Genomic DNA, 19,682 nt, shown 5'->3' on the forward strand with positions numbered 1-19,682 from the left:
ATAAAGGCAAAGCTACCTTCTGAGAATATATTTCTCTACTTAATACAGGGATGATGCAAATTCTTACAAAAGGCTTAGCTTCAACTGTACAAGATAAGTTTGAGTAGTTTAGAAAGGATGTTAATTCAATACACATTCAGGTCCAGGCCCACGTTATTTTTCTGCTTGCGTATGTCAGAAGAGATTCTCCTTCTAATCATAATGATTAATTGATGTAAACCCATTGTTCTCTGGAATACTAAAGGATTTATGTCTTCAGACAAACAAAAAAATATTCTCATTATGTACACTAGTTATATTTTCTTGAAAACAAACTTTAAGAAATGTATATCTAAATGCTTATAGATAAAGAAAATAATAGAAACAATAAACACACAGACCTGAAATCCATGCACTAAGAGCAATTGAATAACATCTTCGCCCATTCTTTTGCTGATGATCCTTACATTTGTTACATTAGAAAAGCAATTGAATATGTCTATAATTGTACTTTCGTCTATATTTCTCTCGAACATTTTGATGGACTGCAAATACAAACATAAAATGTCAATCTAAAAATGATGCTTGGTCAAAGCAAATAGCCTTACGATACAATTTCTTCAGTAATTATTATTATACATCAACAAAAAAATAAAGCAAAATGCAATGCCAAGGTCATAATCTTTTAAATGAATGCAATGCCAAGGGTCATAATCTTTTAAATGAAAAAAATTAAACGATATAAATTTTTAGACTAACTTCACCTTTACCAAAATAAGAAGTATATCCCTAAGAAGCTCAAAAATATGAGTATCAAATAATTCCAGAGAGACATGACAAATAAGCTCAGAGCAACATTGCTGAACTCTAGTTTGCAATGGATATTCATGGCATCAATAAACATGCAGATAATCAAACATGATAAAAATTTGAAATTATAAACCAATAGCTTACGTTCTCAACTATTTGTCGGCTTTATATAATGTAGGAAAGCTCACAACATGGCACTTTAACTCCTCTTCATATTTGTCTGTTGTAAATTCTACACTACCAAACTACTAATTACAGTACAAAATTATTATAAAAGAAACCATGTAATATAATAATAAACCATAAACAACAGATAAAATAGAGAATAATGGTTTTATTGCATAGGTAGGGTTTAGTCTACATTATCAGGTATGTGCATCTCTTGGTGCACCCGCACCAGGTTCGCCCATGGGTACAGGCGGGTGCGTCTAGGGTATGCTAGTCACAAGCTTCCGCAAATTTGATAGGTTATTTAGTTTCGTTGCCTATATGGTCAACGATGCAGGTCTTAGATTCCACCCACTCACCTCCCCTTCTATATCCATATGCGGGTGATCGTTCATTTCTTCCTTTCTTGCACATTCTTCCATCCAACAATTCTATATTAAATGTGAATCAACATTTTTTTAAATTTAAGAATATTAAAACTTAATATCTTAAAGTATTAAATTTAGATTATTAATTATCAATATATTAAATTGAATATATTTAGACTTTCAATATTTAAATAAATTGTTATTATTATTAACAATAGAAGTAGGAATGCAAAACCTATCTAAGGTCATGGCAGCGGTACTAGTGTGATCCAGGGCACTAATGAGGTGAACAACAGCGATGATGTCGAAGATGAGGATAACCTACTCTGGGATCTCCTCCAGGAAGCTCGTTTGAAGATTTTGGAAGAAAAGAGGCATACCAGAGAGGCCGTAATCGTTCCTCTTGAGCGGCCTAGCCTTGATTGCTCTATTGCTACCTCTCCTAGTAATTCTTTTCGGGAGGGTGGAGATTGGTGTTCTCTTCCTTGCAACGGCAGTTCTAACCCCCATTTCAAGGGTTCTAGATATGGTCGTGCTTGGAGTGTTAGTTCTAATGTTGAGCCTTGGAATCTCAATTTTGATGACAAGTTGTTAGTCCCTGCATGATTCTTGACTCTTTGGTGCTACCTCTGCCCCTCAGCCAATGTTGGGCTCCCATTGTGATGCTCCCTCCTCTGATCTTGAGCTACATAGGATCTTCATTTCGGCCTTGTTGTGTCTAAGGTCCTTGTGTGTGAAGGTGACTCTAATGTCACTCTTATCACCTCTCCTTTGGATGTTGTGGGTGCCTCTGACGTCCCACCTACCACCTCTTTGTTGGTAAAGGATTCTGGGTCCCCTTCGACAGGGCCCCCTTCTACTGCTTTCGTTGTTGAAGATATCTCGTCTCCATTCTATTGTGACGTATTCACACATCGCCCCATTGCAAATGGGGACCCCTACTTTTTTTGCTTTCTGGGGTTTGCTTTCTAGGTGTTTAGGGTTTGTCTGTTAGCCTTTGCATTTTGAGTGTCGCCAGGGGATCAATAGGATGGTAGGCTTTGCTTGAGCCAGGGGAGTCAACAGGTGCTCCAAGTTAGGGTTTCTTTGAGAGTCTTCCTTAGGGCCTGGTTTTGCTCTTGTTGCTAATTGTGTCTTGCTTTGTGAGTGGGTATCATTCTTGAAGGTCTGAGTTAGGTCGAGTTGGTGAGTGATGAAGTCTGGAATGTCATCCTGATCTTCAAATGCCCTGAAATTTGGCTAAGTCTGGAATGCCCTGATCCTGAAATTTGGCTAAGTTTGGAATGTCCTGATCTAGAAATTTGACGAAGTCTGGAAAACTGAAGAATCCTCCAAAAACTAGATTTTGCAATATAACTCCTTGAGGTCCGAAACCACTCTCAAACATCCTGAAAGTATATATGGAATATAACTTAAAGTATCACTTATACTTAAATGTTATATTCCATAAAATGATCCTGACGGAGAGTTCAAAATGTCAAATTTCACTCCTGACCCTTCCAAAGGGTCCAAAGCGAATTTCGCTCCTGACCCTTCCAAAGGGTCCAGAGTGAAATTCTCCATAAGACATTCTACTTTGACCAAAACCTAGAACTAACGCACTCCTAGGCTTGAATGAAGGCAAAAGCACTTGTTCGAATGAAGAAATGCGAAAAAATGAAGTTAGGATCATGGCCTAAGGTGAATTTCGCTCCTGACCCTTCCAAAGGGTCCAGAGCGAAATTCATATTTCCTCTATTTTTCTCCTTAGCTTGACCAAGTTTGTAGACCTTTGAGGCATAATTGAGAAGGTTTGATGCAACTTTTCCTTGGAGAAGAGATTTTAGACCTTGGGATGATGGATTCTAGCCTGGGAGAGGAATTTCGCTCCTGACCCTTCCAAAGGGTCCAGAGCGAAAATCCTTATAACCCTCATTTTCCTTCCTTGTTTTGGATGGGCGTTGGTTTATTAGGCATTGTGTGTGAGTCTTGATGTGTTCTTGCCTTGAGAAGTGTTTTGAAAAGTGAGGATCTTGTCCAAAAATAGGAACTTCGCTCCTGACCCTTCCAAAGGGTCCAGAGCGAAATTCTTCATAAGCCTCATTTACTCCCTTGTTTTGGATACCAACCTTGTTCCATGGGCGAATTTGGGAAGGAAATAACATGTCTCTGCCTTTTGAGGTGATGGAACGTAGAAATGTGAAGGATTTTGGCCAAAATCATGATTTTCTCTCCTGACCCTTCCAAAGGGTCCAAAGTGAAATTCACTATAATCCTCATTTGCTACCTTGAATGGGCTTAAAATCTGGTTCCTCAAGTGGAAAACAATCTATATTTGCCTCCAGGAGAAGATTGAAGTTTAAAATATGAGCAATTAAAGCCTAAATCAAGATTTTCGCTCCTGACCCTTTCAAAGGGTCCAGAGCGAAAATCAACCTAAGACTCATTTCTTGCCTTATTTGACCAAATTTTGATTTGCAAGGCATTTTGAAGGGAAGAGTAGACATGTTTGGACGTTGGAAATGTTTGAAAGCTTTGAAAAAATGAAGGATTCTAGCCAAGAAGGTGAATTTCGCTCCTGACCCTTCTCCTTGCAAGCCTATTCTTTTGACCTTGTTTTGGCTTAAGACCTTATCCCTTGGGTGAAGGATGATGTTTAGTGACCTCTTGAGGTGATTTTGAGTTGGAAAAAGGAAGAATCAAGCCCAAATTTTCGCTCCTGACCCTTCCAAAGGGTCTAGAGCGAAAATCCTCCTAGACCTCACTTCCTTCCCTATTTGACCAAATTGTGATGTCCAAAGCATGTTGAAAGGGGAAATGGACATGATCTTGCCTTTGAGAGTGTTTGGAAGTTGTGAAAATGAAGGATTTTAGCCAGGAAAGGAAATTTCGCTCCTAACCCTTCCAAAGGATCCAGAGCGAAATTCCTTATAAGCCTACTTTTTGACCTTTCTTGGACATGAAACCTTGTTCCTAGGGCAATGAAGGATGAGATTCTACCTTGCAAAGAAGTTTCAAGTTGAAAGAATGATGATTTTGGGTCAAGAATGAGATTTTCGCTTCTGACCCTTCCAAAGGGTCCAGAGCGAATTTTCTCAAAACCTCTCTTTGCTATCAATTTTTTGCTAGATCAAGTGTGGGCTAAGGTAAAATCAAGGAGAAGTTGCCCCTGAGAGTGACTTTAAGTTGCTAGAAACCATGAAAGATGAAGGAATTGAGCCTAAAAATGATTTTCACTCCTGACTCTTCCAAAGGGTCCAGAGCGAAAATCCTAAAAACCATCTTTTCTTCCAAAATTTGAGCAAAGTCAAACCTAGACAAGGGTGAGAGAAGTCATTTGGATTGCCTTAGAGTGAATTTTGGTCGCCAAGAATGCAAATTTTGAAACCTAATGAAAATTTCGCTCCTGACCCTTCCAAAGGGTCCAGAGCGAAATTCTAAGATTCCCTTTTTTCCTTGCAAATCAAGTCAAGATTTTGGTTTTTATGACCTGGAGAGGAGTGAGGAAAGGTGTTCTAAGTCTTGGAGGTGATTTGAAGTTGAAAGGATGGTGAAATAGCCCTAAAACAAGATTTTCGCTCCTGACCCTTCCAAAGGGTCCAGAGCAAAAATGCTAAAGTCTACCTATTCCTTTCAAATTTATGCTAAGCTATGCCTAGACCAAGGTAAAAGATGCCCTTGTGATTGCCCTTAAGTCGATAGTTGTCTCCAGAAGTGATGATTTTAGGCCAAAAGAGGAAATTCGCTCCTGACCCTTCCAAAGGGTCCAGGGTGAAAATCCTTCAATCACCTATTTTGCCTTGCAAAATCAAGATAAACTTGGGTTGGATGAGAGAAGAAAAGTGTTTCCTTGCCTTGTGAGGTGGATTGAAGTTGAAATGATGAAAAAATGAGCTACAAACAAGAAATTCGCTCCTGACGCTTCCAAAGGGTCCAGAGCGAAAAACACTAAAACCATCCTTTTCTCCAAATTTTGTGCTAAGTCAGGCCTGGACTAGGGTGAGAAAAGCTATTTGGAATGCCCTGGAAAGATGTTTGACCTTCAAAAATGTGAATTTTGAGCTAAAGTTGGAATTTCGCTCCTGACCCTTCCAAAGGGTCCAGGGCGAAATTCTTATAGGGTCTGTTCTTGGAGAAAATCTTGGGCAAGTTTCATGTTAATATCTTTTTGTTGATGATTTAAGTTGAAAATGCTATGTTGAAATGAATTTATCATGTGTCCTTAATCATCTTTTGGTTTGTTTTGGCAGATGAAAGAAGACCAGGCTAGGACAAGGATGACCTTCTCCAGCCCAGCATCAACAAGGACGACATTCTCCAGCCCAGCATCAACAAGGACGACATTCTCCAACCCAGCCTCATCAAGGACGACCTCTTCCAATCCAACATTTGAAGGAAAGACAAGGTGGCATCCCAGTCATCACTCCTCCAGTCGGGTTGGTCCACTTCAGCATGTCCAGATTCAATGTACCTGACTCATCAAAGATGGCACTAACTTCGATGTACCTACCCCGGCTATCCATTGGTCGAATATTCCAGAGAAGACATGTGTCCAAATAATGCAATTATTTCATTGGTCAGAATTAAGTTTGTTGTAACTAACCCTAATTAGGGTTTTCATTGTAAAATCTCGGCCATTGATCTCAAATTGATCTGAGCCATTGAATTGTATTGAGGGCGCTATATAAGCCCTGGCTCCTCATTTGCAAAGGCTAATAGTTAGTCAATAATAGCTAATAGTTAATAGTTAGTAATAGAGGCCAGAATAGTAGAATAGTAATTAGAGTACATTAAGAAGAGAAGGCAAGACATTGTTGCCTTAATTGTAAAGACTTCTTTTCATTGAAGATATGGTGGAATATGTTGTTTCTTTGCAATGTGCATGGTCTCTTGTTGAATCTTCATTTTTGATGATAGATGATTAGATTGAGTGAAGAAAATTGTTGAATGCACCTGTGTGGAATCTGTCTAGTCCATACCACTAGCCTCTTACTGATTGTAAGTGCGCCCTGCATGGTCAACTGGCATAAAATGAGCTTAATCTCAAGTCGTTACACGTCTATTGTTCATGCATTAACTTGAATGATGATCAATATCTGATGGTGTTCGATTTGAATATATTTGAAGCATCCCCTAGAAGATCGCACTGAGTTGGTGTTGAATTGTTCAACTTGATGGTGAGACCCAGCCTAGTAGGACTCCACCTAGTCGTTCATCCATCTTCTCGCATTCTAGGTAGTAGAGTAGACTTCCTGAACCCTGCATCTTTTGTCATTTGTTTGTCTTCCAGTTAGTTAATAGGACTTGTGATTCCAGCAAATCAGACTTTTAGGTCATTGAGTGTAAGTCCCCTTGTGATTCCAGCAAATCACATCATACTACAGAGAGCTTATCCACACGTAGAGATCCTACATAACATAACCTTGGAGTTACTCTGACTGATCCTTCGGCGAGATCTTCAGCAATCGGGAACTTTGTTCAAGAGAGGATAAGGTACCTTTAGGTATTTTATTATGTGTTCGCATGTGCATAAAAAACACATCAACACATTCACAGGTGGATCCTTAAAGGAGGGCGCTCTCCCTGACTTTGTTTGGTGTATGGAGCCTCTTCCTTTGGCCCCTCAATGCCCTGTTCTTTCTATCCCTAATCAATGGGTGGACAGGGCTTCTTCTGGGTTGCAATCTACTCTCATTGGTAAGTTCTTGAGGCCTACATTTGACATAGAGACTATTCGTAAATGGGTTTCTGTTCAATGGTCTTCTGTTGGTCACATCAAGTAACAGCCCTTTCGCATGGTTGTCCTTTATTTTCCTTCAATTCTTTGGAAGATAGTCACAAGGTTCTGTTGGGGGTCCCTAGTTCTTTGGCAAGGTGTTCCTTCATTTGAAAAGATGGGTTGCTAGGTTCAATGCTTCTACGTTCAATTTGCTTCCTATTTGCATCAGGCTCCCAGAGTTCCCTTTGGAGTACTAGGATGACTATGTTTTTCATGGCATTGCTAAAGATTTCGATCAGTTCATTTCTATGGATGAGATCACTAAATCAAAATCTAGATTTTTCTTTGCTAGATTTTGTGTTTGTGTGGAGGGTTTCAGGTTGCCAAACTCCATTAAGTTATCTTCTAGATTGGGAGTTTGAAATCAAGATGTTCTTTTTTATCACTCTCATTTGTATCATTTCCACTCAATAGGAAGTTTCTTTGCGCTCTACCTTGATTCTCATAAGATCAACAATGTAGTTCAGAAGTCTAAGGATGTTCTTCCTCAACTTGTAGGGCTAGTGCGGGTTTCTTCTTCTTCTTCTAAGGATCTTAATGATTTGGAAGACCCCTCTATGGTGCAAGGTCCTTTGCTGTCTACTCCTATTAGGTTCCCTTGGTTGGGGATGGAAAGGAAAAAGATTGATATTTTTCCCTTTCTTTTGGGTTCCTCTTGTAAGGGAAAGAGAAAGCTCATTGTAAAATCATGGAAGACATTTGTTGGATCAGTCTTCTCGACGTGCTCCTCTCATGAGGTCGTGGATTAAGTTTGGATTCAAACCACCGTGACTCTTTGCTCTTCTTAAGGCTGCTTGTAGCCTTGTTCCCCTTTTGTTCATTCTCTATCTTCCTTGTTGAGTTTCTTTGTGTTGTTAATGTGCTTTTAATAGCTTGTTAAAGCTGTCTACGTGTTGTTTGTCTACAAGGTCAGGACCCTTGTTTTGCTGCTTTTAATATCAAAAACAATAAAGTTTTGTGTTCGATTTTATGATCATTATTAGATTGATATACAAAATAATTTTCTATCATTACTTAAAATTAATAATAGTCTCTTTATTAAATTGTGATTATTGTGTTAATTATTCTTTAATATTTTAAAATGTTTGATTTGAATAATGAATTATTAATATACTAAATTGAATATATTTACTATTTATCACTTAATTGTGCACTATGAATACCTATACTGAATATCCTAGTCATATATGATATATATTATATGGCATATGACAGAATATTGAAATTTTGAACTATCAATTGATGAAGTATCATACCATCAAATGTATTTAGTTTTACAATTTTGTATATTGCTTTAAATTTTTGCATATAATGTGTGTGTGTGTGTATACACATGCACGGACATACCAAGGGCAAAAAAACTTTGCCCGTACCCATGTACCAGGTTTGCGTACTTGTACCCGTGCCTAAACCAGAACTGGTAACTTAGTGTTCAATACAATGCTTTTCTAATAAGGAAGACCTATCACAAATAAGAACCCCTACCCCAACATTGGATGTGCTATTTGTAGTATATACAGTGTTCGTTTTAGACACAACTATTGGTATAACTGTTCATAACAACCATTTGACACACACTATCTATGACGACATTTTTTTTATATTGAACCTCTAAGACAACATTTAGTCAACAATATAACAAAATTGAATGCAAAAACTTTTTTTTTATTATATGCTATTAACCATACCTAACATGAAAGACTACATCATCCACATAACTGCAATATCAAAACAGTCAACATGACATTGACTGGTGTTACATCCCAATTTCCCAGCAATACTGCTCCATTTCCCTAAATTTCACATCTTAAATATTACTTTAGATTTATAGGGTTTAATTTCTCTCTATCATTATTGTTGAAAATGTTACTGGTTTGTAACAGCTACCCTCTGAATCCTGGTACAATATGCTCCAGAATCAAATCCTTGTCCAATGCTAGTGGGGCTGCATCTACGCATCATAAAATAGCCTATGGGTTTGTCCGTAACAACCCGGGCAAACCACATCAAACTCCACAAAATTTGATAAAAACTTCAACGCACCAACAAAATATTTTTATGTTTTCCTAATTAATTTGTGCATTTTTAAATTGTTTTTGGATGAATAAAACTAAACAAGTTTCCTTAAAAATAAGATTCTTGGGCAGGACTTTTGCTTGTTGCTTCCTTTGCCCTGAAAGATACCCACTTATGCAATAGAACAATTTATAATAAATTTCACAATAACATAAAATGATTTCACATAATTGCGGGTTACTCTGTTTTAAATTCCAAAATGCATTTGAACACCAATATCCCTAGATTTATATGAAGATAACTAGAAAACAAGACAATGTCTCAACCTTTCGTTTTAGCAATCAATCTTACAATTAGAGCACCTGGTAAGAGATAACATACTATTCCTTCACAAAGAAAAACTTCAAGGTGGTCTCAAGTCAAAAACAATATCTCTTTTAAGCTTAATCGATCCGCTGGACAGCAATGGCAAATCATCCTTACAATAGACGATGATATAATTAGATTGAATCTGCATTGGAAGTTGTAGGGCACTAACAACAAGAGCCTCGATTATGAAAGAGTTCCTACCTAGAACGATTTGCTGAAATCCCGTCTCAAAAATTTCTCGTCTGTAGATGATACACTCCCCCAGTAATATTGTCTAGAAACAATACTTCTGCTCACAGATTAAATCTTCACACGCTCATTATATGGAAGTAGCAATGCGAAGGAAGAAGACTCCCACACCAGAGATGAGGGGTTGTCTCACTGTTTGAAGGTCCTTGCCAATACCATCCAGTCGCTACTTTAACAACACCTGATGCCGGATAAAATCTCCAATCGCCAGCAAATATATCCTCCCAAAATGTTAATATTCAATGCGCTTTGATAATTAGAGTCACCAATGTGAATACTACTCTCGGCAACACATGCAGCAGATACAACTCTTATCACTCCCGATAATCCAACCCCAATATTTCCAATGTGATACTCTTTATTTAAATAGGCCAAACACTGAAAAATATTATATATGCCACCTGAAGTGTCACTATTGAATACGGAAGACTAATATTGGATTTATAATTTGATCGAGCACACAGGCAATCAGCTCCCAATCATAAAGAAATTCATCATAAGACAATATCAAACAATATTGATTATCAATATCTCCGAATATCTTTATTTTCTCAAATAAACCCTAAACCTTACAAATTTGTCTCCAATAGAGACTACACAAATTTGGCCCTGCTGTGAACTCCGTTGTGAATCCACCTCTTAGAAGAAACAGGTTTTCATCCAGCGCTTCTATCAAACTCCTAAAGGTTTTTGTCTCCAGAAACCACAAGTCGTTTTATCAAATTCAAGCATGCCTTACTTCCTCCCTCCATTCTCCTTGTAAAGAACTCCAAGAAGCTTCTAGAATATTAGATCAACCACATTTGGAGAACTTTATTTAATAAAGTGACATTATGATATTACTTTATTGTTCATTTAATTAAATTAATTAATATTAAGTCATCATTGGATATTTTATTTATTTTTGACAACAAAATAAAAATCAATTTAATTAATTATCACCTTTCAAATTGGGGACATTACATGTCCTCCCACTCACACATTGCCCTCCTTCTCACATGTTTCAACTGCAGATTTATTCATACGACCATAGCAAAATAGACCTACAAGGGAGAGTTATTGCAAGAAAGAGTTCACTTCACATGCAGAATGAGACAAAAGTGGTGTGGATAGAATTTTGTACCTGTAGTTCTAGTATTCCAGCAAGTTCTATTTCAATCAATAGTAAACAATGGTTTGAGTAGTGTTCAGTGAGCTCCGGTGCTTTAAAGAAGGCAGCAAAAAAGAGAACAGAGGCAATGGCAGTCCCAAGGGCAAATTTGAGTTCTATAGGGTCACATGTAAATGTGGGGGCATCAAGTTCTTCCCTTGGGCCATGCATACGAGGATTAGGAAGTGTGGACAGCCATATGGCAAACTATTTTGTTCCACGTAACACTCCTGGTGCATAACCTAGATTGCAAGGCACTACATGGAATAAAGAGTCACCATGAGGAAAAGTTGGCATGTGCTAGATTTTGGTTCTATAACAATATTTCGTTCAATGTTGCTTCTAGTCCATATTGGGAGCAATTGGTCACTACATTGATCGTGGCAAGTAAGGGGTTCAAGGCCCCAAGTCGTTATGAGTTGAGTGGCTCGTTATTGCAAGATGAGGTCCAATACACTCACCATCTAGTGGTGCAGAAAAGAAGTATTTGGGAAAAGAATGGCTACACCATTCTATCTGATGGGTGGACAGATGGTAAGAATAGGACACTCATCAACTTTCTAGATACTTCGAGGGGCAGTTAGTATTTTTAAAATGCCTCCAATAAATTGATGAATGCAAAAACCTTGTGCAACATGTTGGATGAGGTGGTGATAAAAGTGGGAAAGTGGAATGTCATCCAATTTGTGACCGACAATGCAGTTGCATATGTGGCAGCTAGAAAACTTCTAATGGCCAGGCATTCGACAATAATTTGGAGCCCTTGCGCTGCCCATTGTCTTGACTTGCTCCTTGAGGACATAGGGAAACTAAGCTAGGTGAAGAAAGTTGTTGTAGAAGGAAGGAATATCACAACATACATCTACAATCACACATGGGTCCTAAATCTTATGAGAGAACACACTGATGGTAAGGATCTCATGTAATCAGGGGTCACACACTTTGCTACCAATTTCCTCACCTTGCAAAGCAAGCTAGCTACATTGCCCAACCTGAAGCGGATGTTTGTGAATGAAAGGTGGTCGGAGAGTCCTTATGCTAGGAAGCCTGAAGCAGAGAAGGTTGTGATTGCCATTTTTCATGTTAAGTTTGCCAAGATGATGGACGAGATCATCAATGTAAGTTTTCAAACTTTAATTGATGATTTATTATTTAATTTTCTAATATTACAATCTTCTCATTTTGTTAAATTTTTTATATCTAGGTGTCAAAACCATTGGTTAGGGTGCCACAAATGGTGGATGTTGTAGAGTAGCCGGAAAACCCTTTGTCCCTCCCTGGGCATGCGTATCCTCGTATCCGTTCTCGAGACTGGAACAAATATGTATCTGATACAGCCCAAATACACGTCGAATACTATACCCACACGAGCCCAAAAAACCTTGATTTCCAACCATGCTAGATGTTGTTGATGGTGTTTTGATGCACTATCGAACAAAGAATAAAGTATTGAATACTCTATCCTCTCTTGAGTAAAGACTCAAATGTTGAAGATTTGCATAAGGATCACTTGAGATGACTTCAAGGTTCTTTTATGTCAGTTCTTGACTTGTCGAATAGCTTCAATGGTATTAATGTGATTTGTTGTACTTGCAAGGGGACTTACATTGAACCCGAATTCTCAAATGATACTATAACGTGGGATTTCACTTGACTTGATTTTTAAAAAAAAGGAAAAAGGATAAGGGTTGAGAGAGATCTAGTCTAACTCTAGGAATGTAAGAGTGATGGATGATCTTTGATGAAACTCTAACTAAGTCTTGCTTCAACATGCAGCGAACATCTCAACAAGGCTAGTGCGATCTTCTAACGATAGCTTTACGATGTTCAAATCACCACTACAAGCAAGGATAACATGAAGTTGATGCATATCAACGAAGAAGTGATAATTGAAGTTAAGATTTAGCTAAGATGAATCCAGTTGACTATGCAAGGCACGTTACCATTGGCAAGGTGTTAGTAGTATGGATATGCGAATTTCACCATTGATCACACAAAAGATCTTCCATTCATCTAAATAACTTGAAATCAAATTGAGAAGTATAGAGACCATGGAAATTGTTGATTCAACGCATAGAATTCACCATTTCTTCAATGAAGTTTACATGCCTTTTGCAACAATATCCTGGCAACAATCTTTGCCTTCTCTTTCTACTCTACTCTAAAATGCTATGTATCTGACTCTCTATTCACTATTAACTATTTTCTAACAAATGAAGAAGTGAGGCCTTTTATATTACTCTCATTACATTTCAGTGGCTCAAATCAGTTTGAAATCAATGGCCAAGATTACAAGGCAGAAACCCTAATTAGGGTTTGTTGAACCCATTACAAAGCATTAAATGCTTGACCAATGATATATTTACATTTGATAGGACACGTGTGAAAATTCAACCAATAGGTGACGAGGGTAGGTACTTCGATCTTCGTGCCCATGTAGTAGTTATCCCCTTTTAATGGATGAGCTTAGGTACACTATGTTGCCGGGAATAATCATTATGTTATGTTGTCATATTATGTTTATGTTGTCGTTGGTAATAATGAGTTACGGCAGTCAATTAGTTAGTCATCCCGAAGGGCAGGTGGACGCGACGGTTGGTCACACCTCTTCGGATATTATATATTGCATACCTTTCCTTCTTAGTATCATCATGATAGTGGTATTTGGGTGTAATGTTATAAGCACTTGACGTACATGGACTGTTGAATTAATACAGAGACTGGTTATTTAATATATTTCCATTATGTTCTGTGCATTTACTTTCTGCATTTAATCGTTTACCCATATGTGGCAAACATTTGGCGTCGTTGCATAGACATACTCGGGAAAGGAAGGAGCGGATGGTGTACGGACACGATGGGCCTACCCGTCGATGAGATTAACCCAGAGGCTGACGTCGCGCAAACGGAACAATCGTCGTGGGACGCAGAGCGTGATGGCAAGAGGCGAAGGGGAAATTGAACCCTGTAATAATCCCAGCACAATGTTGAGATAAATTGTGGTCGAAAGGGAAAATAATAAAAAAGTTTGTTTTTTTTGTGTACATGGTGTGTGCTTGCTATGTACGGAAGTGATTTATGCCAAATATACTAAATAAGGACAAAAATAAAACGATACAAAGTGACGAATGGGAAGTGGCACAACAAGCGTTGAATCTTAGACAGCAAATAGAACGAAGGCGTAGGCTAAGGCAGCTTGCCGAGGGATGACCGGCCGAGGGGTTGCTCGAAGGGAACCCAGGAGGTGTCACAGAGGTTGCGGAGGCAGAGATAGACGGAGAGAATTACACTCTCTACACTGTCGTAGGGTTGCCCGAAGGAAACCTAGGAGTCACGGAGGGTGCCGAAGGAGAACTCTACAATTCGCCAGAATACCACTGTAGGGTAAGAAGTCGTGAAGAGTTGGTGGAACAAACAAGGCGAAGTCTAAACCTGATCGATGCTACCAGAGACCTACTAAAGAGCTTGTCCATTTCGAAGGACAACCGGAGGGAAACGACCGAAGGTGACGGTATGGCCCATAGTGCCGAGGGAGCACAAGGGTACCGTACGAGAGGCAATTTGTTCGGTTCGGGGTCAACAACCTTCTCCGGAGGACCCACGATTGGACGGTCAGGTGCAGGAGGCGGAGGCGGAGGATCACCATGTACAAGCACACAAGGCACCAGAGGAGCGAGACCCAGCAGTGGGATGGCAAGTAAGCAAAAGCTACCGAAGTTCAATGGCGATGGGAAGGAAGATCCCGTCTGCCATTGTCGCACTTCCGAAACCATATGGTCAGCGAACGGTGTTACCGACCAGGACGAGTGGGTAACACAATTTCCAGCAACCTTAAGGGGAGTGGCCATCGACTGGTACTCCGATACGGATAAGGCCAAAGTCGGCACATGGCCCAACCTGAAGGAGGAGTTCGGGATAGAGTTTCGTCTCCTTAGAGACGACAATGAAATAGTAGCCGAAATCTATGGCACAAAGCAGAACAAGAACAAGACTGTCCGAGCCTATAGTTGGCGGCTCAAGGAACTGTTGGGAAAAATGGAGAGTAAACTAGCGGATGGGTTGAAAAAGAGATGGTTCGTGGAGGGACTGAAACACTCCATCCGGAAGAAGATGAAAATTGTTCCACCAACCTCGTACGAAGATGCATATAATAGAGCGATGGATCTCGAGAGCAAGACCAAGACATCCAAGAAGAAAAAGAAGAAGGATAGCTCGTCCGAGGATGATGACTCTTCTGAGGGAAATAGCAGCGATGGCGAGTCCAGCAAAAAGGTGCAAGCCCTGCAGAAGGACATGTTGAGGATGATGAAAGAGTTGAAGGTTATGAAGGGAGGTCTGAGCAAGACCGACGAAGGGGAGCTTTGGTGCACAGAATGTAAGACGGATGGCCACATGAAAGGCTCCTGCCAAAAGAAGGCCTATTGTGATTAATGCCAGTTGATGGGGCATCCCACTAGGGAATGCCCCTACAACATGAAAACATGAAACCAACAAGTATTGCTTACGCAGGAACAACCAACTACGTCGAACGGTAAGGGCAGCTCCCAGGCGAACAACAATGCAACATCGAGAGGCTACCGAGATAATCGGTGGGGAGGAAGAAACAACAATAACAATACAAGGAACCGGATTCAATACGACTCCAAAGGCAGACGATGGTACAATGCAGAGCGTGCAACCAGTGGGGGCACTTCGTCCAAGACTGCCCGAAGGGAGAGGCCACACAATATTTGTGCAAATGGTGCGGACCGGGAGACCACAAAGACGCCACTTGCCCAAAGTCCGGCATCAACTTGCTCAATATCGAGGAAACCAAAGAAGAGGAAGTGCTGGCCGTAACCCGCACCCAAGCTAGACAAGCAATGTGCCCAGACTCGAAGACGGAGAAGCGAAGGGTACTGGAAGCATGGGAAGAAATTGAGAAAGAGATACGAGAAAGGGAGAAGGTGAAGGGTACGGCGGGTACTTCAAGCCGACCGGAGGCGGAGGAGGCTATACTAAATCAAATTTTAAAATTGGAGGTGCCTGTGAAGGTACACGACCTCCTCTAGACGATGCCTCAAGTACGAACGGCGTTGCTGAATAATCTCTCCCAACCACGCACCAATACCAACCACCGCACAGATGTTCCTGGGGGGTCTGCAATAGACCCCATGCTGTTGGCAGTTAACACTGGAAGGAACCCGGCCATTGTGGAGATGGGTATCCTTGGCACCATTCTAACTGATACCATCGTCGATGGTGGATCAGGAGTCAATGTTCTTCCAGAAGAAACCTGGCGGAAGCTGGGGAAGCCAACGCTGTGGCCATCTACATTCAATCTGTTGGGAGCAGATCAGCATGGAATCAAAACCATCGAGACACTGATGGGCTAGCAAGTTACCATCGGGACGCAACGCTTCATACTGGACTTCGTGGTAATCCCACTAAAGAAAAAAGGGTATGATGCGATCTTAAGGAGAGGGTGGCTGGTGGCAGCCAAGGCCACCCACAACTGGAAGAAGAACACTTTGTTTATGGAGAATGGAGGAAGGAAGTTTATCATAGACCTTGGGACGCAGTTAGTTAGTGAGGAACTAGCACCATCTTCGGAATCAGAGGGTGAAGGAGAAGGCGACCTGAGGGACGAAGGACGAGGCTGCAGGAAGCCCAACGACGAAGGGATTCTCAAACTAGGAGAGTGCTCCAAGGATGAGACTAAGTCATTGAATGGGCTCTTCCACTGGCAGATGGAGGATTACCAAATGTTCCAGAGCTACAGGCTCGAAGTAGAGGAACCAGAGCAAGCAACAGAGGAGGTGTACCTGCCGGAATACAGAGAATATTGGAAGGGAGACGCCCCAAACCTCGGTGACGTAGATAATCCCAAGATCATTCGTGTCGGCAATGATTGGAACCCTATGTGGAAGGCCACAGCCTTCAAAATCTTTATTATTCTTCTTCTTCTTATGTACGGGAAGGCGACCGTGGTTCCTGTAGAATTTATGGTTCCAAGTCTTCAGATGGCCATTGAAAATAGACTTGCCATCAACGGGTCCAAATTGAAACCCTACCACGAGAAGCGCGCAGGGGACCCGAGAGGCTGGAAGGACACCCGAGAGTCCAGAGGGGGACCCGAGAGGATGGAAGGGAACTCAAGAGGCCGGGCAGGCGACTCGAGAGGCACGGGACCAAAGCGGGAGACTCTCGGGCGAGGCAAACCGAGAAGGATGAAGGGCGATCCCAGAGGCATGGGACCTGAGCCGAAGACTCTCAACAATTAGATTAGGAAAAAAAAAATTGAGAAAAAAAGTGGTGGTGAAACCACCGTGCGGTGGGAACACCGTGCGGTGCGGCACCGTGCAGTGGGACACCGTGCGGTTGGGCACCGTACGGCAGACCACCGTACGGTGGACAACCGTCGACGAAGGTCACCAGCCTCGAAGGGTGTTCACCTACCGTACGGCCACTACCGTACACCCACACGGCCAAACAATATCCACCGTACGACCTTCCCAGACACCGTACGACACCAAGCTTCGGGTGACCCCAGTCGCGGTACGGCTCAGCCACCGTACGACAGATAACCTCTGTACGGGCGACTGTAATGCCTGAACGAGCACGGCGACAGCAGCGGCAATTTAAGAGAGGGTGAAAGGAAAAATACCACGGCACGGCAGGGATAAACGGTGGTGATGGGTGGTAAAAAAAAAAAAAAAAACCAGATTCAAAAATCATTCGATGACGTCTGGAGCCAGGACGCTGAAAATATTAGAGTGGAGAAGAAGGGTTTTGGCATCTTAAAATATCAGAGAAATGATGTGCGCCATGGACTTTCGTGTGGTTCTGAGGGTTGTAAATTGGTGTTGGCGGTAGGGGCGCACCTGGGGTGCTACCCAGACCCTACTAGGGGCACTGCCCCCAGACCCCCAATTTATTTTTGAGCTACAATACACTTTTGAGTTGGGCGAAGGGCATTAAAGAAGGCAGGGTAAGTGTTGGGTTGTCCCGTACTATGAGAAAGAAGCTTGAAGCTCAGCATTCGCGGGAAGCCATAAGCCGTAGAGGGAGACGGATTTGGAGGTTGCGAACAAACAAATTCTTAGGGAAGGCATTGTAGGTACACGAAGTCATACGACACCAGGGAGTTATTCAGTTCAGTTATCAACCTTTGGGGAGTGTGATGGAGGATTTGAGGCGTCTCCTAGCCTTTGTGCCCGAAGGTTGTGGCCACTTCCCGGCATGAATGGTATGCTTTGAGGAACTCGGAGTATGTCTCGACTGGACGAGAGGTTGCCTTGGTGGATGCACAGAGGGCTCGGGAGGAGCTGACCACCAGGTTGGAGGCAGGAGTAGCGTGAGACTTAGCTCAGCATACCCAGGAGTTGGATGCCGAGAGGGCAACGCGGGTGGCTATCGAGGACAAATTGGCTAGGGAGACAGTATCATTTGAGTAGCAGTTGGTGGAGGCTGAGATTGAAAAGCGCATTTTGCAGACAAGTTTGGTTTAGGCATAGGAGGACTGTGATGTCAAAGGAAGCACTAATGGTGAAATCCGCACTTGAGCATCGGATGGTAGCAAAAAAGGGTTTTCAGGCGAGGATGCAGCAGGTGTATGAGTTCCATGCTCGACTAGCGTTCGCAGTTCCTGCAGTTCTCTACCTTGGTTTGTTTAATGTCATCTCTATTTTGTATTAAGTCATCCGGAGACGACTTCTTTTCTTGGGGGGGATGATGTTGCCGGGAATAATCATTATGTTATGTTGTCATATTATGTTTATGTTGTCGTCGGTAATAATGAGCTACGGCAGTCAGTTAGTTAATCGTCCCGAAGGGCAGTTGGACGCGACGGTTGGTTGCACCCCTTCGGATATTATATATTGCATACCTTTCCTTCTTAGTATCATCATGATAGTGGTATTTGAGTGTAATGTTATAAGCACTTGATGTACATGGACTGTTGAATTAATACAGAGACTGGTTATTTAATATATTTCCATTATGTTCTGTGCATTTACTTTCTGCATTTAATCGTTTACCCATATGTGGCAAACACACTAAATCTAGACACCTTCTCATGAAGTGATGTGATTGGATGTAATGATGACTAGGCACCACCTCGGCTTGCTTGATCTCTGTAACTCATTGCAAGTGTACAATTGAATGAATGAATGAGGCATATCTCTTGATACTCAACATTTGCAAGCACCCGATGTGATGATGACTCCATTCATGTCAATCTTCTAACTTTGATTAACTCTTTTGAAATCATTGCCTTGTTGCGATCACCTGCATTCGCGAGCCTTCATCTATCTATACTAGCAAAGATTCTTGGATTTCCAAAGGAAATTCAAGATTGTGAAAATTCTTCTTAAGAACTTGATGTTGATGCTATCCTTTTGCCTTGGTGTTGATAGTTGTTCTTCATGTAGACGTTGCCTTGCCTATACTTGATCCTCATCATGCCTTGAAGTACATCGTCCTCCTTGATGAGAGTTTGTCTTGCTAGAGTCATCCTTCACCTGCAAGAGTTGTTCAAATTAGTTTTGTGAAGTGATATTCTATTTGCAAATAAAAGTTAACCAACTAGGCTAGGAATTCCTAACCTTCGAATGATAAGTCTAAAACCGCAGGTTGCATTTCTAAAATATGACCATCTTCACTTAATGATAATTGCTTTACAAGAGCTCTAAAATGATTAAATGTATTAGAACCAAGTATCCCGAGACAAAACCTTGTGAAAGCAAGATATAAGGAGTTGGATCAGTTACAAGAATAGGCGTAGTTATCCATAAAAATAACAAAATAAGCCTTATGATAGACATGTAAACTGATT

At 41.1% G+C, this 19,682-nt stretch overlaps 1 protein-coding gene across 7 annotated transcripts in view; it reads right to left on the reverse strand.

Moving 5' to 3' along the window:
* LOC131065538 (negative regulator of systemic acquired resistance SNI1) overlaps window positions 1-19,682 on the reverse strand; it is a 175,869-nt gene that overhangs the window by 42,569 nt on the left and 113,618 nt on the right. For all 7 annotated transcript variants that reach the window (XM_059219776.1, XM_058000063.2, XM_058000064.2 and 4 more), the window contains one exon: window positions 381-524. In XM_059219776.1, coding sequence (XP_059075759.1) covers window positions 381-524 — 144 coding nt within the window. The remainder of the gene's footprint in view (window positions 1-380; window positions 525-19,682) is intronic.

The sequence above is a fragment of the Cryptomeria japonica genome, chromosome 4 (assembly GCF_030272615.1).
Source record: "Cryptomeria japonica chromosome 4, Sugi_1.0, whole genome shotgun sequence".
NCBI lineage: Eukaryota > Viridiplantae > Streptophyta > Pinopsida > Cupressales > Cupressaceae > Cryptomeria > Cryptomeria japonica.